The 19,561-nt window shown below is 38.1% G+C and overlaps 1 protein-coding gene across 2 annotated transcripts in view; it reads right to left on the bottom strand.

The window, feature by feature from the left end:
- Positions 1-300: 300 nt before the first annotated feature.
- Positions 301-19,561, bottom strand: part of LOC135488511 (uncharacterized) — a 111,140-nt gene continuing 91,879 nt past the window's right edge. The window contains exons 4-5 of one of the 2 annotated variants that reach the window (XR_010446995.1): positions 1,637-1,780; positions 301-1,422 (exon numbers count right to left, since the gene is read on the bottom strand). Coding sequence is in view for 1 of the 2 variants with exons in the window: in XM_064773151.1 (XP_064629221.1) it covers positions 1,718-1,780 (63 nt within the window). In the remaining variant the exon portion in view is untranslated. Of the gene's footprint in view, positions 1,781-19,561 lie in introns of both variants that reach the window. The other variant, XM_064773151.1, reaches the window with a different exon arrangement.

The following is a 19,561-nucleotide window of genomic DNA, read 5'->3' as shown; positions in this document are numbered from 1 at the left end:
AATAACCACGTTGGCATATGGATGAATACGTTGTCGTCGTTATTTGGACCACATTTTTCTTATGTCACTTGCACGGTGAAGGAGCAAAGAGCAGTTGGGGGACTCTCATCGACTTATAAGCAAGCCGAATTGTGTCTTGAGGACGTAAGACCCTTCAGAGACGATGGCTCATTTTTATATGATGTGTGAATGCCATCTCATAATGGAATGATAACGGATTATCTACATTGTATTATCAAGGCCACGGGAATTTCATCTTGATAGTATACACATTGAACTGAAATTGGAGCCATAGCAGCAATCATATTGGTGTATTTTAGTAATTCATCATCATACGTCAAGTACTAGTTTAGTTACACTTACACTCCTATGCATTTGAAATGGTTAGATTTTAAAAATTGCGATATAGTTGACATATCAACCATGTGGTTATGGTTATGTTTTAACATGACAGTAAAAAACTACTGGATTGTTGTTCCTGATCGAACTATTAGATATGGTTGAATATGACCATATTGTAGTTGATTGCAACCATTTAGTTTTTTTTAGTGTGTGGAGTGTTCCCCACCAGGGGCGAGAGAATGTCGGCCACATGCCTGGCACAGTTGTACGAGATCGATCCAATGCTGCTCACAATCGGTCGTATCCTTTTTATGGAACTTAGGAAGTCCATAAAATTAAGGTGGGGTCTCAGTGGTGGGGTCTAGTTAACGATGTATGTACTTATCAATCGCACCCTTCTCAAATAACTCCCTCGAAAAGCTGGCAAATTGTTTCTTGTATTTCTGAGTGGGGTCCCTCTTAAGCACCTAGGTTTTGGTGTCATTAGGAGAGTAATACACTTATCGAAGTTCCCGCCTCTTGTCAAACACTACAGTGCACCTGCCCTTGACGGCTGGCAGAATCTTGATTGAATTATCTTTCTGTAGACTCTGTTTGGCTTTGGCCTCTTCAGAGGTGATATTATGTTCAATGTTCTTGTGTTTGCCGATCTCATTGATGATCTTACCATCGAGTTCACTGGCATCGCTATCGTTGAGCCTCCGACATGCAGTTTCTGTGGTCGTGATGATTCCCAAAATAGGAACCTCCCGTTGGGTCAACGCAAAGTTCAATCCCGTCGCCATCACAGACAACTTCGGATCGTTGAGAATCCGCTGAGAACAGTTCTTTACCCATTTGCCGATATAATCCGCCGAGATCGTGGTGTTTTTATCGGAAGCCTTGCGTTTTTCCTTCTGTGTTTGTCCACAAGTCGGCCATATTTGTTTATCTGCCTCGCTTTGCATACCTGATGTTCCCGTATCTGCGACCTTTCTACCCTCGTCTTGACCTCTTCGCGTACGTTGCCATGGATACTATCCTCTAAGATCGGGATAAGTTCGTCTGTTTATTCTTCATAAAATCGAACTAACGGACCGCCTGAAAAATTCTCAGTTGGATTACCACGAAAGCTTTGGTAAAGCTAGACAATATTATGCTGTTTAAAATTTTTACAAACACTTTGATTATACACTTTCATCATAGATGAGTTTTCATAAGACTCAACATTGGACCTTATTTTTCACTAAATTTAGATTATTTGTTCGATATAAATTATTGTTATTACAGCCACAGCAGTTTACGCAGGCATCACCTGCTGGAATGGTTCTCCCTCTCTCTTGTCTTTAGTGAACCAGATGGAGACAACTGTCTATCAAACATCTTGCATCAACCATCAATTTGAATCATCATCACCGCCAACGGATAGCTCTTCCTCCAACGACCTTACTCGAGCATCCTGCAAGAAGATTATAATTGAAATATCGGAATGTAACAGAGTGAAAGAAGTTGGTAAAAAAACAATACGAACAATAACCTTTTGTGGATCAAAAATCAAAATTCTAAAAATCTCTACCATCCCCCCCTAGCCGAGAGTAGGCAATTTCAGCATTTCTTCCCGGTTATGTTACAATAACAAACAAACGATTATACCAATACTTAATATCTAATTCCTTAAAAAACTTTTTTCACAGCCCTCTCGGGGGGGGGGGGGGTCAATCCCATAGACGGGGTATGCACATCCGTGTCCATGGATTTTTTTCAAATAGTCTTAAATTCCCAGCCGGGAGTGAGCAGTTTCATTCCACACCCCCATTCAGCGGGGTATAATCTGCCCGGCGACAGTGTCATTGGCAAGTCGGCCGGGTAGTTTTTGTTTCAAAATTGGGGCTTTCACGCATTTCCTGGGTGCTTATGTTGTGTTTCATTAGGAGAAATGGAGCAAGTCCGCTATCCGTAAGGTGGCAGCACCGTTCACATCGCCAGCCAATCAGAGGCCCGCAATCGCTACCATGGATCCCGCAACAACAAGTTTGGAATTGTCACGCACTCGCGGCGTTAATCCCGATTATTGTCAAGTAAGTTACAAGCCTTCAAAGTCACTACATTCTCTAATTTTGCCATTTTTCAAAGCAATTCTAATGCATTTAGGCTTGGAAAATCGGGCAAATTTCACCGTCGATGTGTTCAACTTAAAATTTTCTTCAAATTACTTGAAATTTTGGCCAGGGGATAGATATATATTATATCCTTCATGTCTGCTATCGGCAACTTGCCCCCAGTTCCCCTGGAAACCGTGAGATGGCAATACCTACGTGCTCAATGTATTTTCTATTGACCGGCTGGTCTGCCAATTAGGTCAGATCGGGTCACGTCTGCGCATGCGCGGGGTTGAGTTTATGCTTTTCTCGTAATGTGTAGGAAGGTATATGTAGCAGAAGGTTCTCAGGTGGGTTATCCAGGACCTGGCATTGAATTGATAATTGAGGGCTTGAATTGTCGTGGGACTAAAATGTTATACAAATGAATGGTTCCATTTGAACATTAAACTTTTGTTACTAAAAGTTAGACAAAGTTCTTCAGTATCATTAGGCAAAATACTGCTACGACAGATGGTACTGCACAACACAGTTTTTTTGTTGACTCTGATGCAAATTATGCAAATTTTCCATTGTAAATTAATTCAATAGCCATTGTTATCCAATTGTGCGTCAAGGTGGCAGTGTTGTTGAATGGGATTGGACACAATAACATTCCACTGCTATTCACTGAGACCAATTCATGGTATTCACTAGTGCTAGAGTGACCAACAACTGCGTGTGGCAGTAGTTACATAGACGTTCACTTTTCACTACTCACGCCTCATTATTCACGGGTCATTGGTGAACCCAAGAATTAACAAGGTATTTTCAATGAGCCCTGTTACATAGGCTGTCATTTTGTACTTTGCTTCGCTTCATTTCATTTCTGGCGTGAGATCATCAAGTTTATGCATGAATCAAAGAATGGACATGCTCATTCTTTGTGAAGTGAACCGGACCAGATGCAGGACGTATTTTGACTGTCAAGGGACGATTTCCTCCAACAGCTTTGGGTATTTGTCTTGTGGGAGTTTTCTCGAATTACTACAGCACATACAACCATTTGCCGTATTAATCCGATAGTACTTCTATTGAAATGAGGGGATAAACAAGATAAATACAAAACACATAGTCTCAAGTGATTTTTTTTTTCAGGGTCAGGATGGACAACTACAAAGAAAGTTTGTCCTTTGTTTAAAAAACAGCAACATAGCAAGCATTTCGTCCTCTGAGGAGTCCATGACCGCACCCGTGAAATGTCAAGTGAGAAATGAACGAGTAAAACGTGGACTCTGTGTAACGTTGGGAAAATGAGGAATGAAAAGTGAGGAGTGAATGATGAGGCGTGAGGCGTCATGCGTGAAGAGTGAAAAGTGAATCGTTCACTCTTATGTAACATCTGCCTTAGGTACACACTGGGACAAAATCTGAGGTAAGGAAGCAATTCCATGGGCTTTTGAAAGCAATGCTCTACTAAACGGGGGCTAAAGATAGTAAAAGAAAATCGCAATGTTCCGTCTTAAGGTATTTTGCAAGTTTTTGGAGCCCCAGAGATTTAATCTCCCAAGTTTAATCTCCCAAGTTTTCTCTGAACCCCCTCCAAAAACCCACTAAATTAGCCCGCCCGGGCGCTATCTAGCAGCCACAAATACAAACTTCCAAGCGTGGCACAGTGTGATTTTCTATTACCACGAACTGTGCCCTTTTTAAGAAATATATTTTGCTAAAAATACTGGCCTTAAAATATCAAAAATTGACGAAATTACCACAATATCAGCCCCTATAATCGCGTAATCAACTCTCCTAACATTAGACCAGTTATTTTACCAGAAACCCGGCACCCGAAACACCACCAATAATAAAGAGATGCTCATAGTTTTTCTTTTCCCCACTTGGTTGATAAAAATCTTTTAACTCCGGTTTCTTCCTAAGTTGTACTCTATTGTCTGAGCGCAATTCATTGTATAGCACAATCAAAGCATCAACATTCTGAAAATCAACTGCACTTTCATTTTCTCTTTTCAACTAAAGATTAACGAAATCAATGACATGTTTAAGGTGCTCATCAAATACCTTAGATTCTCTTTGTACTTTTTCAACAGCTAAATTGTGTCTTCCCATTTCTTCTAGATAACCATTTCTTTACCAAAGAGCTTTGAAAAGAAACCCAGCCCCCGAAAAGCCAACGGCGTTCACTGCAGTGCCAATTAACATTCCGGCATTTTACACATTGTGAAAAAGATGTGTAATCTTCAGAAAATGATTTTCTGTATCTTCCTTTTCCTCTTTAGTTTTAAAACAATAACCAACAATAAACTTCCTAGCTATATCAGTCTGGTTTGAAAACAATTGAAAATGTACTTCGAAATTCTTCGGATGATTTTTCGCTTTTTCCCATGGCTTTATATTTTTCCAAGCATCTCTCAGAGATAAATATTCTGAAGGAGCTGTAAACTTTTTAAAATAGTTTATTGGTAAAACATGGTCCAAAATTCATTGAGATTATTTATACTTTGATGTTTAATCCAAGCATAGAAACATTATTCTGATCATTTTAGACCCGATGAAAATACGCCCACTCTAGATTAAATTCCATCTTTCATCTTGCCAAGAATAATCATTTTTTCATTATCTTGTACTCTTTCACTCTTTTCCTTTCTACTATACTTATATATCAGTCACTTCATATACATCATACAGAGCAGCAAGAGGTAAGGCAGTGGTGAGCTTCTCTAAACCACAACAATCCTCATCTCCTCGAGAAATTTCATAGTTTTTTTTGTGATAAGATTTTAGTGTGCAAACTTTTAATTTTTTGAAGTTCACTTTTTTTAGTTGTTTTCTGTTAAGTGTTTTTTCCATTTTTAATTCAAGATTTTGGAGGGAGGAAGCGAGGAAGACCAAGGAAAACGTGGATGGATAACATCAAAGAGTGGAACGGCTGCACAACTACTGAATTTATCAGGAAGGCCGAAAACAGATCTACTTGGGCATGCATCACTGCTGCCAGCTGCCATAGTGCCCCTACGACCTAGGTAATCGGTCTTAGTAGAAGAAGTAGAAGTAGATAAAGAGTGAAACCATTAGCGAATCCTTCCTCATTACGAAGTCATCCGAGAAAGAAGTTTCAAAGGAACATTACCTGAGAGATTTGTATTTTAACCCTCAAAACACTGTGGCCTATTACAATGCAAGTCAACTTTGGAGAAAAATAAAATCTGATGGAAAGCTGATCAAGTACAGAGAACTAAAAGATTTCCTGGCCAATTTACGAACCTACAAATTGCATAAACCAATCACCGAAAATTTCATTTTGTGGAAAAAATGGTATCTTACGTGGACCAGCAATGGCAAGCTGATTTAGTGGATTTACAGATTGCAGTATGAAAACGACAATTAAAACTTCAGAGTATTTTAACTTTCATTGATTTATTCAGTCGATATGCATGGGCTCTGGCCGTTAAGACTAAGCGGGGGAAAGAAGTGAAGGATTTATCTGTCACACTCTTTAAAGAGGCCAAACCAGAGAACCTGCAGTTTGACAACGGAAAGGAATTCTACAACAAATCGTTGAAAGAATTACTGGAGAAAAATTACATCGAATGGCTCTCAACTTTCTCAAGTAAGAAATCAGCTGTTGTCGAGCGACTTAAACAAGACCTTAAAAACGAAAATGTGGAAATGTTTCACGGCAGAAGAGATTTACAAATGGTTAGGAATCTTGGGCGATTTAGTGAATGGTTACAATCACACATTTCACTCATCCATTGGAATGAAACCCGTAAAAGCCAGGAAGGAAGAAAACTCCGGGACTGTTTGGTACACTCTATATGGCGCATTTCTGCTGAAAGACTATTGAAAACCAAAATACGAGATTGGTGACAGTGTAAGGATAACCAAGTACAAAACCATATTTGCTAAAGGTTACCTTTCTCATTTCACAGAAGAAGTTTTTTAAATAAAACAGATAATTTTCACAAAGCCCATTGCCCACCAACTCAAAATTATAGACGGTTATTGTATATACAGATGAACTCAGCTACGTACCAGACCCAGAACAGATTGAATACAAGATCGAAAAGGTTTTACGCTACAAAACAGTTATGGTTTAGTTAAGGGAAAGGTTACTCAGAAAAATTCAATGAGTTGCTCCCCGTCTCAGACATAAAATCACTTTAGGGTGTTTTTTTGCAGCTTTGAATTTACTTGAGATTCTGACCCTTTCTGCTTCACTGCATCCTGAGAAAATCAGGGGTTAATGTTCGCTTCTCAAGCCCTGCACACAAACTCCCGAGACATTCAACATCATTTGGTGAAGTACAGGCGTGCCTAACCTTTAAGTCTGTACCGAGATAACCTTGGTTCTAATACCGTACTTCTATGATTTGTATGAATGAAAACCACATTCAGAACCCTTAAAATCGAGGTTGCAGGGCGCACCTCGAAGGACACACTGCTCACTAGTTGTCGGCATGATCAAATGCGAGTCATTCTCCAAAGCAGCGATAACATTCAAGAATAGTGTAGGACTACTATCACTACTATCCACTGCGCCGGAGTATGAATGCGAGTTTGGATATCGTTTTTGAAATTCCTAGACTCAAATGTAAGCGACGCTCTGATTGAGCGCACTTACTTCTGCGCTGGCTACTTCACCAAATGAGGGCGAATGCTCAGGAGGGCGAACATTAACCCCTGATTTCCTCAGGATGGCTTCACTGGGAACTCGTAATTGACGAGAAGCCTTTGATAATTGAATCCTGTACATACTGTGATCTATCTTTGCACTCTTACTACGATTTTCCTCTCCACTGACCGGACTTTACTTGATACTGCACACTTCTGGAACGTCTCCAAAACAAGACACTGGTAAACATGATCAAGTTATTCCTTCACAATAATTTGGCTCCTTCTTTGCCAGCCCAGCCAATCATTAAACAACTTGTTGGTACAACCTATGTAATGTTCAAGTGTTGGCGATGTTTCGCAGCGTGATAAAGAATTGCGGATTTTTTGAAGTTCATAAAACTTTGGGTCTTTGTATTTTTCTCTTATGTAATCCTTATTATGTTTCGCACTGCATTCTTTACAGTAACGCACCGTAAGCCCCACTGTTGTTCAATGAATAGAATATCATGAAGTTTGTGAAGATGTTTTAGGTAATCTCAACTAACAGAATTTTCATCGGCGCGATTTCTTTCTTTCAATCTGGCATAACAAACTTTCGGGTTAGTTCGAAGATAAATTATGAAATTGGGAATTTTACCGGTCTCGCACATATTTCTGTAGTGCTTGAAATACAAGACATATAAGTTCTTAAATTGCTCACGATTTAAATTCCGCAATTTCTAGTTCAAGCGTGAAAAGATATGGTGTGTTAAGAAAATGCTTCTCTCCGAAATTTTTGTCTTTTTGTAGTCTGCCATCGCCATCAATTGAACTTCTTCAGAATGTTTTTTCCGGGTCACTGTACATGAGTTCAAGCAGATTTTTCCCAGTACAGTTTCTCCATTCTTCTAGTGGCTCTCGCACAATTACCACATCTGGGGCTTCTTTCATGCTTTCAATTAACTCTGCTTTCTCAGCTGCAATATTAGAAGTGACTCTAGTTAATCACAAAAAGAAATGTGGGGTACATGATTATTGCGAAGTAAAAATGCCGAAGAAGGGAAGCGGAACAGCAAACCTAAAATTTAAAAAACACACGTTTAAAAATAGGGTTCCTTAGGTGGTGTATGCCAAAATTTCGAAGCAACTAGCACTCATGTAAATGCTGCCGAGGGTGTCGAATACGTGCACGAAAGCTGTGCTGATTGCACTGAGGGGTCAGAAAAAACTACACGATTAAAAATCCGAAAAAAGCCTCTGTGGTGGGATGTTACATTCATTCAGATTATCCAGAATTTTTTTAGAACGCATATTTTTCATACCGCAGGGATGATGTGGTTGATTGGTTTTGTGTATGGTTAATACAGAAGGAAGATGAATTTAGGAAACTTTTAAATACAGAATTAGAAATGGTGTTGACTAGCGAAGAGCAAGAAAAGTTCGAGCTGGATAAGAAAAATTGAAACTGCTATTATTGTAGCTCACGAAGTGACGCATACTGTGAAACAGGTAGCAGTAAAGAGGCTAAGAACAATGAAAAAATGGTTAGGGATCATGATCATTACAGAGGTAAGTTTAGAGGTGCAGCTCACAACTTCTGTAACCTCATGGCAAACCACACCAACCCTTCCCGATTTTCTTCCACAATCTTAGTCATAATGATTCTCATCTTTTCATTAAAACACTGGCTAAAAAAACGCTGATTAGGAAGACAAAGGGTAACAGACTGAAACCACTTCCCAAGTCAGTAGATGACTATATTTCTTTTCAATTTGGTTGTTTTCGGTTTTTAATTTCCTTCAGATTTTTGCAATCCGGTTTGGACAACATCACCAAAAATAAATGGTAGATGGTGACTTCAAAATCACCAGGAAGTTTTTTATACAGACAACGAAGATTTCAAATTACTGAGAAAGAAAGGTTCTGTGCCATATTCTTTATACACCTCACAAGAAAGTTACAACGAACAAACACTCAGAGAAGACATGTTTTTTAACGATTTGAAAAATGAAATGGAATCTCCGGATGTGTACCAAAAAGCAAAAGGGATTTGGGATCACTTCAAAACGAAAGCCAACTCCGTTGGAAAAACAAACTCAACCTGGGATCATGGAAAGTTTATCGATCTGTACCTAAAATCTGATGTGTTATTTTTAGCAGACCTTTTTGAAAAATTTAGATATGTCAATTTAAACTATTTTGAAATCAATCCTTGTCATTGTTATTCTGCTCCTGGTCTTACTTGGCAAGCAGGCCTGAAAAATACAGGTATAAATATCGATCTACTAACTGAAGTTTATTCTTTTCTGTTATTTGAAAAAAGCAATTAGAGGTTGAATTTCTGGGGTAATGGGAACTAGATATATCAAAGCTGATGACCAACATAAACTTCTGTCTGTCGACGCAAATAATCTTTACAGTTGGGCTATGATGCAAATGTTGCCCGAGTCTGATTTCAGAGTTTACGAAGAAATACCCGAAATAACAGAAGAGAAGATAATGAGTATTTCTGAAAATTCTCCGATAGGTTTTTATTTTGAAGCCGACCTTGAATACCCAGAAAAATTAAAGTTTAAGTCGGTGAATTTTCCGTATTGCCTGGAAGCATTATTTATTCCCTACGAGGAATTGAGTGATTACCAGAAGGAGTTGTTGGGAAGAGACTTAAGGTTGAGAAACTTATCTTGAATCAGAAAAATAAGAAAAACTACGTAGTGCATTACATGATTCTACAATTTTACCTCAAACAAGGAACACCAAACAGAAAATGGCGGCCAAAACAGACTTTGATAAACAATTTTTCAAATTAATAAACAATGCCTTCTACGGTAAAACCTGTGAAAACATAAGGAACAGGAAGGATGTTGAGTTGGTGACAGATCCCGACGTTGCCATGAGGAAACACGCCAATCCTAAGTTCGATTCAGAAGTTATTTTCGACGAGGATTTGGTTTCCATTCTGATGAGAAAAACAAGTATGGTGTTCAACAAACCAATTTACATTGGGGCTACATTTCTAGAGCTATCCAAATTACTAATGTACAAATTCTACTACGAAACTTTACAACCACACTTTGATGAGAAAAACATAGAGTTGCTCTATCTTGACACTGACAGTTTTGTCTTAAAGTTAAAGACTGACGATTTGCCAAAGGATCTTAAAATCTGAAGAACATTTCGATAGGAGAAAAGTGAAGGTCCCAGGATATTTTATAGATGAGTTGGCCGGGGATGAAATGAAAGACTTTATTGCTTTGAAAGTAAAATGTATGCCTATAAAACTAAGACCTCTGAGTTAAAAAAGTTAAAGGGAATAAGTAAACATGTGGTAAAAACTGTTATTTTATTTGACAACTACTACAGTTCGTTGGTTGATAGAAAAACATGGTACCATGATATGAGAGTGTTATCTGTTAAGTGTTATCTGACAAGCACAATATGTTTGTAGAGGCAAGTAATAAACACAGTTTAAATCCTACGATGATAAGAGATATATTTTAGATGATGGAATTTCAACGGTTCCGTATGGAGCGCTAACACTAAGTGACGCAATGCAAGCTTCCACTGGCTATATCGAATAAAATGCCTATTTAAGAAAAAAATACTTAATAAATGGAGCAACAAAATTTACAAACATAAGAATTATAATTGAGGGAAATATTCCTGCCGGAAAATCAGAGTTAGTTGAAAGTATGAAAGAATTGATAGATGTACAAGTTATCCCAGAGCCGATAAACGAATGGAAAAATTATAATGGAAAAAATATGCTTGACCTCATGTACAATAATCCAAAAAAATATTCTGAAGAACTTCAAAGGATGGCGCTGGAAACATCTTTTAGAAACAATGATAACGCAGATTCTGAAAAAACAATAATTTCGGAAAGAAGTATTTTCTCCACCCATCATGTCTTTTGAAGTTTGAATCGTTGGGAGGGGAATTTAACTCGGGGGCAATTTAAGAAGTTGGAGAATAAGTATTCTGAGTACTATCATAAAATGTGTGATACAGGTAAACTTCCAGTGTTTATAATTTATCTTAGAACAGACCCAAAAATTTGTTATGGAAGAATGAAAGAAAGAAATCGCCCAGAAGAAAGTTCGATCAGTTTAGAATACTTAAATCATGTTCATTACCTTTATGAGGAAACAGCGTCTGGATGTTCCGGGGTTGGTTATTGTTTTAGATGGGGATGATATAACGAAAGATGTTACAAAAATATTTATGAACTTCATGCAAACCTTTAAGTACAAACACTGTTCAAAATGCGAAATAAACAAACCTAATGAATACTATTTCAAGAATAGTAAACCCAATGGTGGGTTGCAGAGTTGGTGTAAAGAGTGTAGTAAAAACTAAAGTAGGGGTTATATGAGAGAAAAATACAAAGATGAAAACTTATATGCGATCAAAAAAAATGCGTAATTCTATGGTCGTTGTAACACAATGGGATCGCTTGAAAAATACCTTGGTTGCACTAAACAGTTTTTTATTGATTGGTTGAACCATCAAAGAGGGGGTCAAAATATTGATGATGAAGAACTTGATCATGTTTTGCCGGTGGCCAAGTTTGGAGAAGTTCCAGGAGTATGTTTGCATTGGTCAAATATCAACCCGATTAGTCGAGAAGAAAATCGCAGGAAGAGTGCAAAGGTAGATTTCGGTAGGCACAAACTTCAACTTCAAAAAGGTGAATATTTTATAAAACATTGTATGTTTTTAAATTTAAAAGAAAGTAATAGAACCGTGGATGGTTTCAACTTTGTGTCAGATACTCTTAAAGAAATCGCCAAAAAACACTCTAAATTCACTCTAAAAACATTAAAAATTCAACTTAAAAACACTTTAAAAAAACATAAAAAATTCAACTTAAAAAACACATTAAAAAAACATTAAAAATTCAACTTTAAAAATCACTTTAAAAAAACTTTAAAAATTCAACTTATAGTGATTTTATGTTCGATACCGGAAGCCACTCATTGAATTTTTCTGAGTAACCATTCCATTTAACTTAACCGTATTTTTCGCCCTAAACTGTTTTGTAACGTACATTTTTTTTCGATCTTGTATTCGATCTGATCTCGGTTTGGAACGTAACCTTATTCCTTTGTGAAAAAATAACCGTCTATAATTTCTGACTGATAATCCTCAAGTTGGTAGACGATAGGTTTTGTGAAAATTATTTGTTTTATTTTAAAAACTTCTTCTGTGAAATGAGGAAGGTAACCTTTAGAAAAAAATGGTTTTGTATTTGGTTATTCTCATGCTGTCACCAATCTTGTATTTTAGTTGACCATAGTCTTTAGGTAGAAATGCGCTGTAGAGATTGTACCAGACAGTTCCGGTATTATCTTCTTTTCTAGCTTCGATTGGTTTCATTCCAATGGATCAGTGAAATGTGTTGTTTTAACCATTCACTAGGTTTTCACAAATCTCCAACCATTTTGTAAGTCTCTTTTGCAGTGAAATACTTCCACATTCTAGTTTTTAAAGTACGATTAAATCTTTCTACAACAGCTGTTTTTTTGCTTGAGAAAGTTGAGAACCATTCGATGTTTACTTTCTCCAGTAATTCTTTCAATGATTTATTGTAGAATTTTTTACCATCATCAAAGTGTAGTTTCTCTGGTTTGGCTTCTTTAAAAATAGTGACAAATGAATCTTTAACTTCTTCTCCCTTCTTAGTCTTGAGTCCAAACGTAACGACTGAATAAATCAATGACAGTTAAAACGTATCTGAAATTTTTATTGTCTTTTTGAGACTTCTGTACATCCACTAAATCAGCTTGCCATTGTTGAACCATGTACGAAACCATTTTTTTTCGGACAATGACTTTTTCGGTGATTGGTTTATGCAGTTGGTAGGTTGGTAAATTAACTAGGAAATAGTTTAGTTCCTTTTTCTTGATTGCCATTTTGTCTGGGTTTTTTTTTCTCCAAAGTTGGCTTTTATTCGTATAGGCCACAGTGCTTTGGGGGTTAAGGTATAAATTTCTCAGATATTGTTCATTTGAAACACCTTTCGCTGAAACATTTTTGGTAGTCATTTATTTATCATTTTCTCATCGTTTGTAAATGGCTGAAATGTTAATTGGTACTGTAGTAAACGCCGTTGCCATTTCTGGGGCGGGGTATCTTTTCAAAGCCATAGATAAAAATGGTTATCAAGACGAAATGAAAAGACACAATTTAGCTGTTGAAAAATTACAAAGAGAATCTAAGGTTTGGGATGAACATCGAAAAGAAACCATTGATTTCGTTAACCTTCATTTGAAAAGAGAAAATAAAAGTGCCACTGATTTCTGAAATGTTGATGCTTCTTTTGTTCTCTACAACCAGAGAATAAAGTACAACTTCGGAAAATGCCGGAATTAAAGGATATTTACCAACCAAGTGGGGAAATGAAAAACTATGAGTATCTTTTTATTGTCGGGGGCGTGATAGGAGCAGGATTTTTAGTGAAATATCTGATGTGAGATTGTGATGGTTTTTTTGGTTTTTCGACTTACAAGAGTGTGTGTTACGTGGAAATGTATATTTTCCTTGTGTATATCGTTTGGGAGGATTCTGGAAATGAACGTTTTTGCGTGAGTAATGGATGTTGGTCCTTGATTTGTTCGGTTTTGGGAAATTTAGGGAGTATGGGTGTGGAGTGTTTTTGACTGAAATTTTGTAGTAAATGTATTTTGGGTTGTGAAATACCTATGTATACCTGGGGGTATAAATTTCAAATTACAATTACTACTGCCTTTAGGGGATGTTATTCATTTAATACTACAAACTTAACAATAAGCCATCGTAATATGAAAGTCATTATTGTTGTCCAGGAGGTACTGCGCGTCAATACTGACACCCTTATTGAAAATATCACCCTAGAAAGTGTTTCTAGTGACGATGCATCCAGGCGATGAGACAGTCGACGCTCTCTTCTTCGTGTGTTAGTAGACGTGCAGTTTTTGAATACATGTGCGTCTGTCTCTTTCAGTGTGGGTCTCCTGTCTGTGAATTGCATGTTTGGCGGGTTTGTCAGTTTTCAACAGACTGTAAGCTGAAGTCATTAATGGACAGGGGCGGATCATGTCTGGATGGGTAAGGGGTCACATCCCCCCACTCGCGCCGAAGGCACGCTTAGAACAGGGGTCTGGGGCCCTCCCCCAGAAAAGTTTTTGAGATTGAAGTGCCTTAAATGCGTTTTCCTCGTATCTGACAACAACTTATAGGTTTCGTTTGCCTGAACAAATGATTGTTTCTGTTAGCTGGTTTTTGTTATTTTTTGTACCGACAGAAACAAAGCGTGCTATTTCTTGAATCTGAAACTAAATTTTTATAATGGAAAGTGACAAAAACGTAAGACATTCTGCAACTTTTGTTTTTCCGCCATGATATGCGATATCTACCTGAGCGAGTGGGGGCACTAGGAACAGAGCCTTTCAGACGCGGGAGCGTATCATAAGCCAGGGGTCATTGCGCACTGGTAAGCTATAAACGGACGTCTGCACGTGTGTACGGATCGGGATCATCTTAGCCATATCATACAATGATAATTTCATACTTTCTTAATGCAGTAAATTATTGTAATTTTCTATATTGATATAACTGTCTTCTTCCACTTAACGGAGCGCGGCTGAATCATAGAATGACTAAATCCAAATGAATAGGCCGATTTTACTAGGAGTTGGCGAACATTAGAAAGAACAGCCACACCTGATAATTGACTCCCTTTTCGAGGGCATTGCCAATTCAGGCTGACAAAGGCCTTCCACGTAGTGGATAAAAGACGTGTATATGTAATTACACGGGGCAGTCCTGTACTGAATGAACCAATACAAGACAACTAGGCCTAAATAATTTTGGTTGACCAGAAATTGCTGTTTTGATCTAGGGTCTACCATAAAGCTAGCTTCATGGGTCTACAGCATGTCTCAAAAAAGTCTTCCTGTTAACGAATTAAAGAAGATCACAGATACAAATAAATTTACCAATGAATTTTATTATCCAAATGGGTTTACACGTCATCACCGATAACAGCATCATCCTCTTATCCATCCGAAAACACCATTCCCTCAACAAACTGCTCAAACTCATCAATTTACAATCTCTACTCCCTCCCCGACTTCTTCGTTGGCCACTGGCTCTCAACACGTTCATGATCGTCTCTTTTTGTATCCCTTTCCAAGACGAGGCTGATCATCCTTACCACTTCCTACCTGGTAATCCGCTCACAATGCCCTTGGTCATCGGTGTGGCCGATTCTCCACATTTTCCAAATGGTCGTCAGACGACATTTCAAGCTCCTGTTTACGGCCTAGTCAAAGGGCTGCAGCAGTGATGTACAGCTGTCTGACGTGGCCCCTGCTACAAATGGCACAATCAGGGCCTGCAACCAATCGATTAGCGATTGATGCCGGGCTCAAACCTGTGCCTGGGATACAAACAAGAAGTATGAACAATACATTACGTTTTTAAACTGTCCGACTCGCACAATGCTTTTGTTGCAGCCATGACAACCATACAACAATTTTAGTCCAAGAAATTCTGATTTTACTGAAAATACTGCCACAAACTAGAAAGTACCGTCAATGACAGCACGGATGACGTCAGGTGCATGTCCTGTAATACCACCACGGACTGATATTCTATGCTAATCAGTCGCACATCATCTTGATCATCCGCCTGAAGCTGCCGACAAATGACATCTCCATCTGGTGCCAAGCCTCTGAAGTTGACCTGGGCTTGTCCTTTTTGTCCGTCTGTAGTAACCATGCACTCAAGTCACCGCGCATCCAAGTTTCGGGTTGCCTTGGGATGATCTGAGTCACCATTCTGGAATCCAGTAGCTCCCATTGTTGATCTTGGCACCATATCAAACAACACAAACGTCTCATCCATGTTCATGATGACACCAACATCACCGTCTCTGATGAGGTCGGCAAACGCTCCCCTATAGTCGGCAACCAATTCCTGGGCGTTATCAGGTAACCCTCGGGAGTCGTTTGTCTTCCTTCGATAGCTGCTTTGTTTCCTGAAATAACATTTACTTATTATTGAAATTCATTAAACACAATCCACTCCGTACGTTAAGACCAATCAATACAACAGAAAAAATACAGCTCACTTTTCCATAAAGTTGCCTAGCCAATGTGCAGATTTGCTGTGGTCTCTGTTGTCGTCCGTCCTTCGTTTCGTCTGCTCTGCCCACCATTGCCGAAATTCTCTTCTAGCATGCCCTTTCATGTCCTCAACGGAACCGTGAAACCAAGTCTTCGGCGCTCAAGGAACCAAGTTGTCTACCATCGGGCCAGTATGCCTAAAATGCCTAAAAGCAAAGACGTTTAACATCTTCGTAAATTATGATAAAAGCTAAGACGACTGGTGTGAACGAAATGGTAGTGCTAGGGAATAAAGGTTTCAGGAACAATAGCACTGATATAGTTAAAGGCATGGTCAGGGTCGGTTGTGTTAATGTATCATGCGACTTATTCCGTCAATTACGACAGAAGCGGACTTACGTTCCAGGGGACTTAGAAATATGTTACACCAGTATAGGCCTACAAGTGCAATTCAGAAAAGAAGGAAATTCATTTTGTGAGGAATAGAATGCTTAAAGAAACACTACCTTGTGCATCAGTGCCGTGTTGCCGTTGTCTCCTCTTTCTTCAGTGGGTTTGAGTTGATCTTTCGCTGAGGGCAAAGAACTAATCATGTGTGCTTTATCCAACGTCTAATTGTCTGCGACGCTATGCGATGGCGTAGTCTAGCAAAGAATGTCGCGGTTTCAGCATGACGTATTCCTATTGCATGCTACATATTATGTCACGATTAGGTCAATCTTCTGATCTATCGCTGAGGGCAAAGAACTAATCATGTGTGCTTATCCAACGTCTAATTTTCTGCGACGCTATGCGATGGCGTAGTCTAGCAAAGGATGTCGCGGTTTCAGCATGACTTAATCCTATTGCATGCTACATAGTATGTCACGATTAGGTCAATCTTCTGATTGAGACTGACTTTTCCGGTGCCTACGTGCGCCCGGTACAGCTTGATTAGCGTCATCAACATCATCGTCACGGTCGTCATCAGTATTTGTGGTATCATCAGGGTCAAGGATCCCAGGGCTGTCAACATCATCTCCATGCTCCAATCCGTTCGTTAAGGCCATTGAGGTGCCTGCTAGGCCAACGCATAAAATCCATCGGATTACTCAGGGGGGGGGGGGGCACATCATAACTATATAAGCCTATCAGGATGTGACTAAGGGTCCGACCCACTTTAAGCCAATATGGTAGCCTCTATGTAGTCTGGTGCCCGATCTCAAGACTGATACTCTGTATTGGTTATGAGTGATCTGACAACAAGTTTAAAATCCAAAAAAATGTGTAATTTTTTTACCATTTGTTTTAAGTGAATTATTCATCGAAACAGCTACTCAAGTACTTCATGTTGCATTAGTACATTAAGGATATTTATGAGAACACGAAAATGTATAGAAACATGGTAGTGATTGGATAAAGCTGATTTCATTGAGATTAATCGTGAGGCCGACCCAAATCAGCGCATTATTATTGCCTCAACTACTCCCTTACTAATTCACAATTCGACTAGTTAGAGGAAGTACAATTAACTCATCTTTTGGAAACTCATAAATGGATGCCTCTGTATCTATTTCAATCATAAATTGGTCAAAAATAGGTTAAATATTTTTTTTAAGGATGAACTGATAAAAAACGTTTACCACGGACAATTCGGCTGAATAAAGCCATCACATTGCAAAGATACTTATGAAAATACAAGATCTGAAGTAGAAATATGTTCACTTAACCTAGATCATGAACTGTATGAAATATTGTTGAATTATTTGAAGAATTAAGGATATACACAGCTTTGAAATTTAGCCGAAATCAGTTAAAAAGGTACCTATTGCTCAATGTATTTTTTAAAAATCTCAAACGTTGAGGAAATTAGAAAATCGGCAACGATGGTCTCTCATTTCATGCTATGGGCTATAACTGAAAAAAGTTTCAATAAAAAAAAATTGATATTAAAGGTCCGATCAATCAACAACGAAGTTTTTGGCTTTTTCAAGAGGTAATTTGTTTTAAATTACTCATTTGTATTTTTCTTAGAAAGTGTGCTTAGTTAATCCTTATATTTTTTTCCCTGTAAACTTCCAGTACTCAGCCATTACCCATTAAAATATGGGATTCATAGCTTTGTAATTAGAACAGTTATTAGTTATCATTTAGGGCTGGTAAAATGCAAAAACCAAACGATGGTCCATTATGGGGACTTTTTGATACATCAATTTTAATGAAACTTATGAGATTGATACAAATTATTGAAAGTCATGCAGATTTATTAAAACATGACCAATTGGTGTAATTCTACCTTTGTGATGAAGGGTACTATCTCCTCTTCAAGTTAATAGGATGTTTTTGTAAAATGTATTTAATGCTATTTAATGGCCGGTTACTATAGAAACCAATAAACAGTGTTATACAGCAAAAACAGTTAATTTGGGGCTTTAAAAAAATTCGGTTGCCTCTATTTACATGATTTTACCCAAAAAGTATGGAGACTGTTGCTATGATGGACTCAAAAATAAGCAGAGTGGTTACAATTTGATATTGTAAACAAATTATTCAATATCTACACGGTACATCTTGATATATTTCGAGTAGAATAGATCTTGCAGAAAAGAATGCTTTTTGTCGGGTTGAGTTAAGACTTATATTGCCAAAGTTATTGCAGTGTTTGTAACCAAGCCGCAAAACATTACTTTAACTGGGAAAACTCCCAACCACTATGGTGACGGCATATAGGTAGGGTATTAACGTTCTGCCTCCTACTGGTTCGGGAGATCGAACTTGAAGATTTTGCCCCCCACCTGGAATTACGTTATCATAGCAAGATGACAGAAAACAATGATCACGTTTGACACAAAAGTGCCCTTTATTTTGTAGATTTCCCTTCAAGAAAAAGATTACATAATCTATTAGGTTGGTCGACAATTTACATGGGCATTTAATAGGCTTACGCAACTTCAATAATATTTAGCCTTACTGCAGGGATAACTGGCCCTGGCCGTGATGAGGCATTATTGAATTGACAACATTTACAAGGTTGTCTCTCACTGTATTTGACTGTCGTATTGAATGCTTGCACCCCACCAGTAAAAACTGTAGACTGCCATTTTCAGGACTTAATCATTTTTCCAGCAATTTCCTAGCGCTCCGTTAAGTGGGAGAAGACATAATGCATATTTCATACTTTTTCGAATTGATTCTCAATACCGGTGTAATGTTTTTGAGTGTTTCTATTTTTGAGTGTTTCCCCTCATTGTTTGGGAACGCTAAAAGATAGATTGACAAGTTTTTCTGTGTTTCCCCCTATTGAAAAGTCATGGTCTCTCTAGCTGCCTATTGTTTGGAAACACTGACACATGGGAAACAACCACAGATGTTACACCGGTATTAATTTTAATAACATTTGATATGGTCGGAACTAACTAATGTTAGTAAGTATTGGCGTTAAGTAACTTTTGGTGTTTTCAT

The sequence above is a fragment of the Lineus longissimus genome, chromosome 1, assembly GCF_910592395.1.
Source record: "Lineus longissimus chromosome 1, tnLinLong1.2, whole genome shotgun sequence".
Taxonomy (NCBI): Eukaryota; Metazoa; Nemertea; class Pilidiophora; order Heteronemertea; family Lineidae; genus Lineus; species Lineus longissimus.
This window is presented reverse-complemented; position numbering and strand designations above follow the sequence as displayed.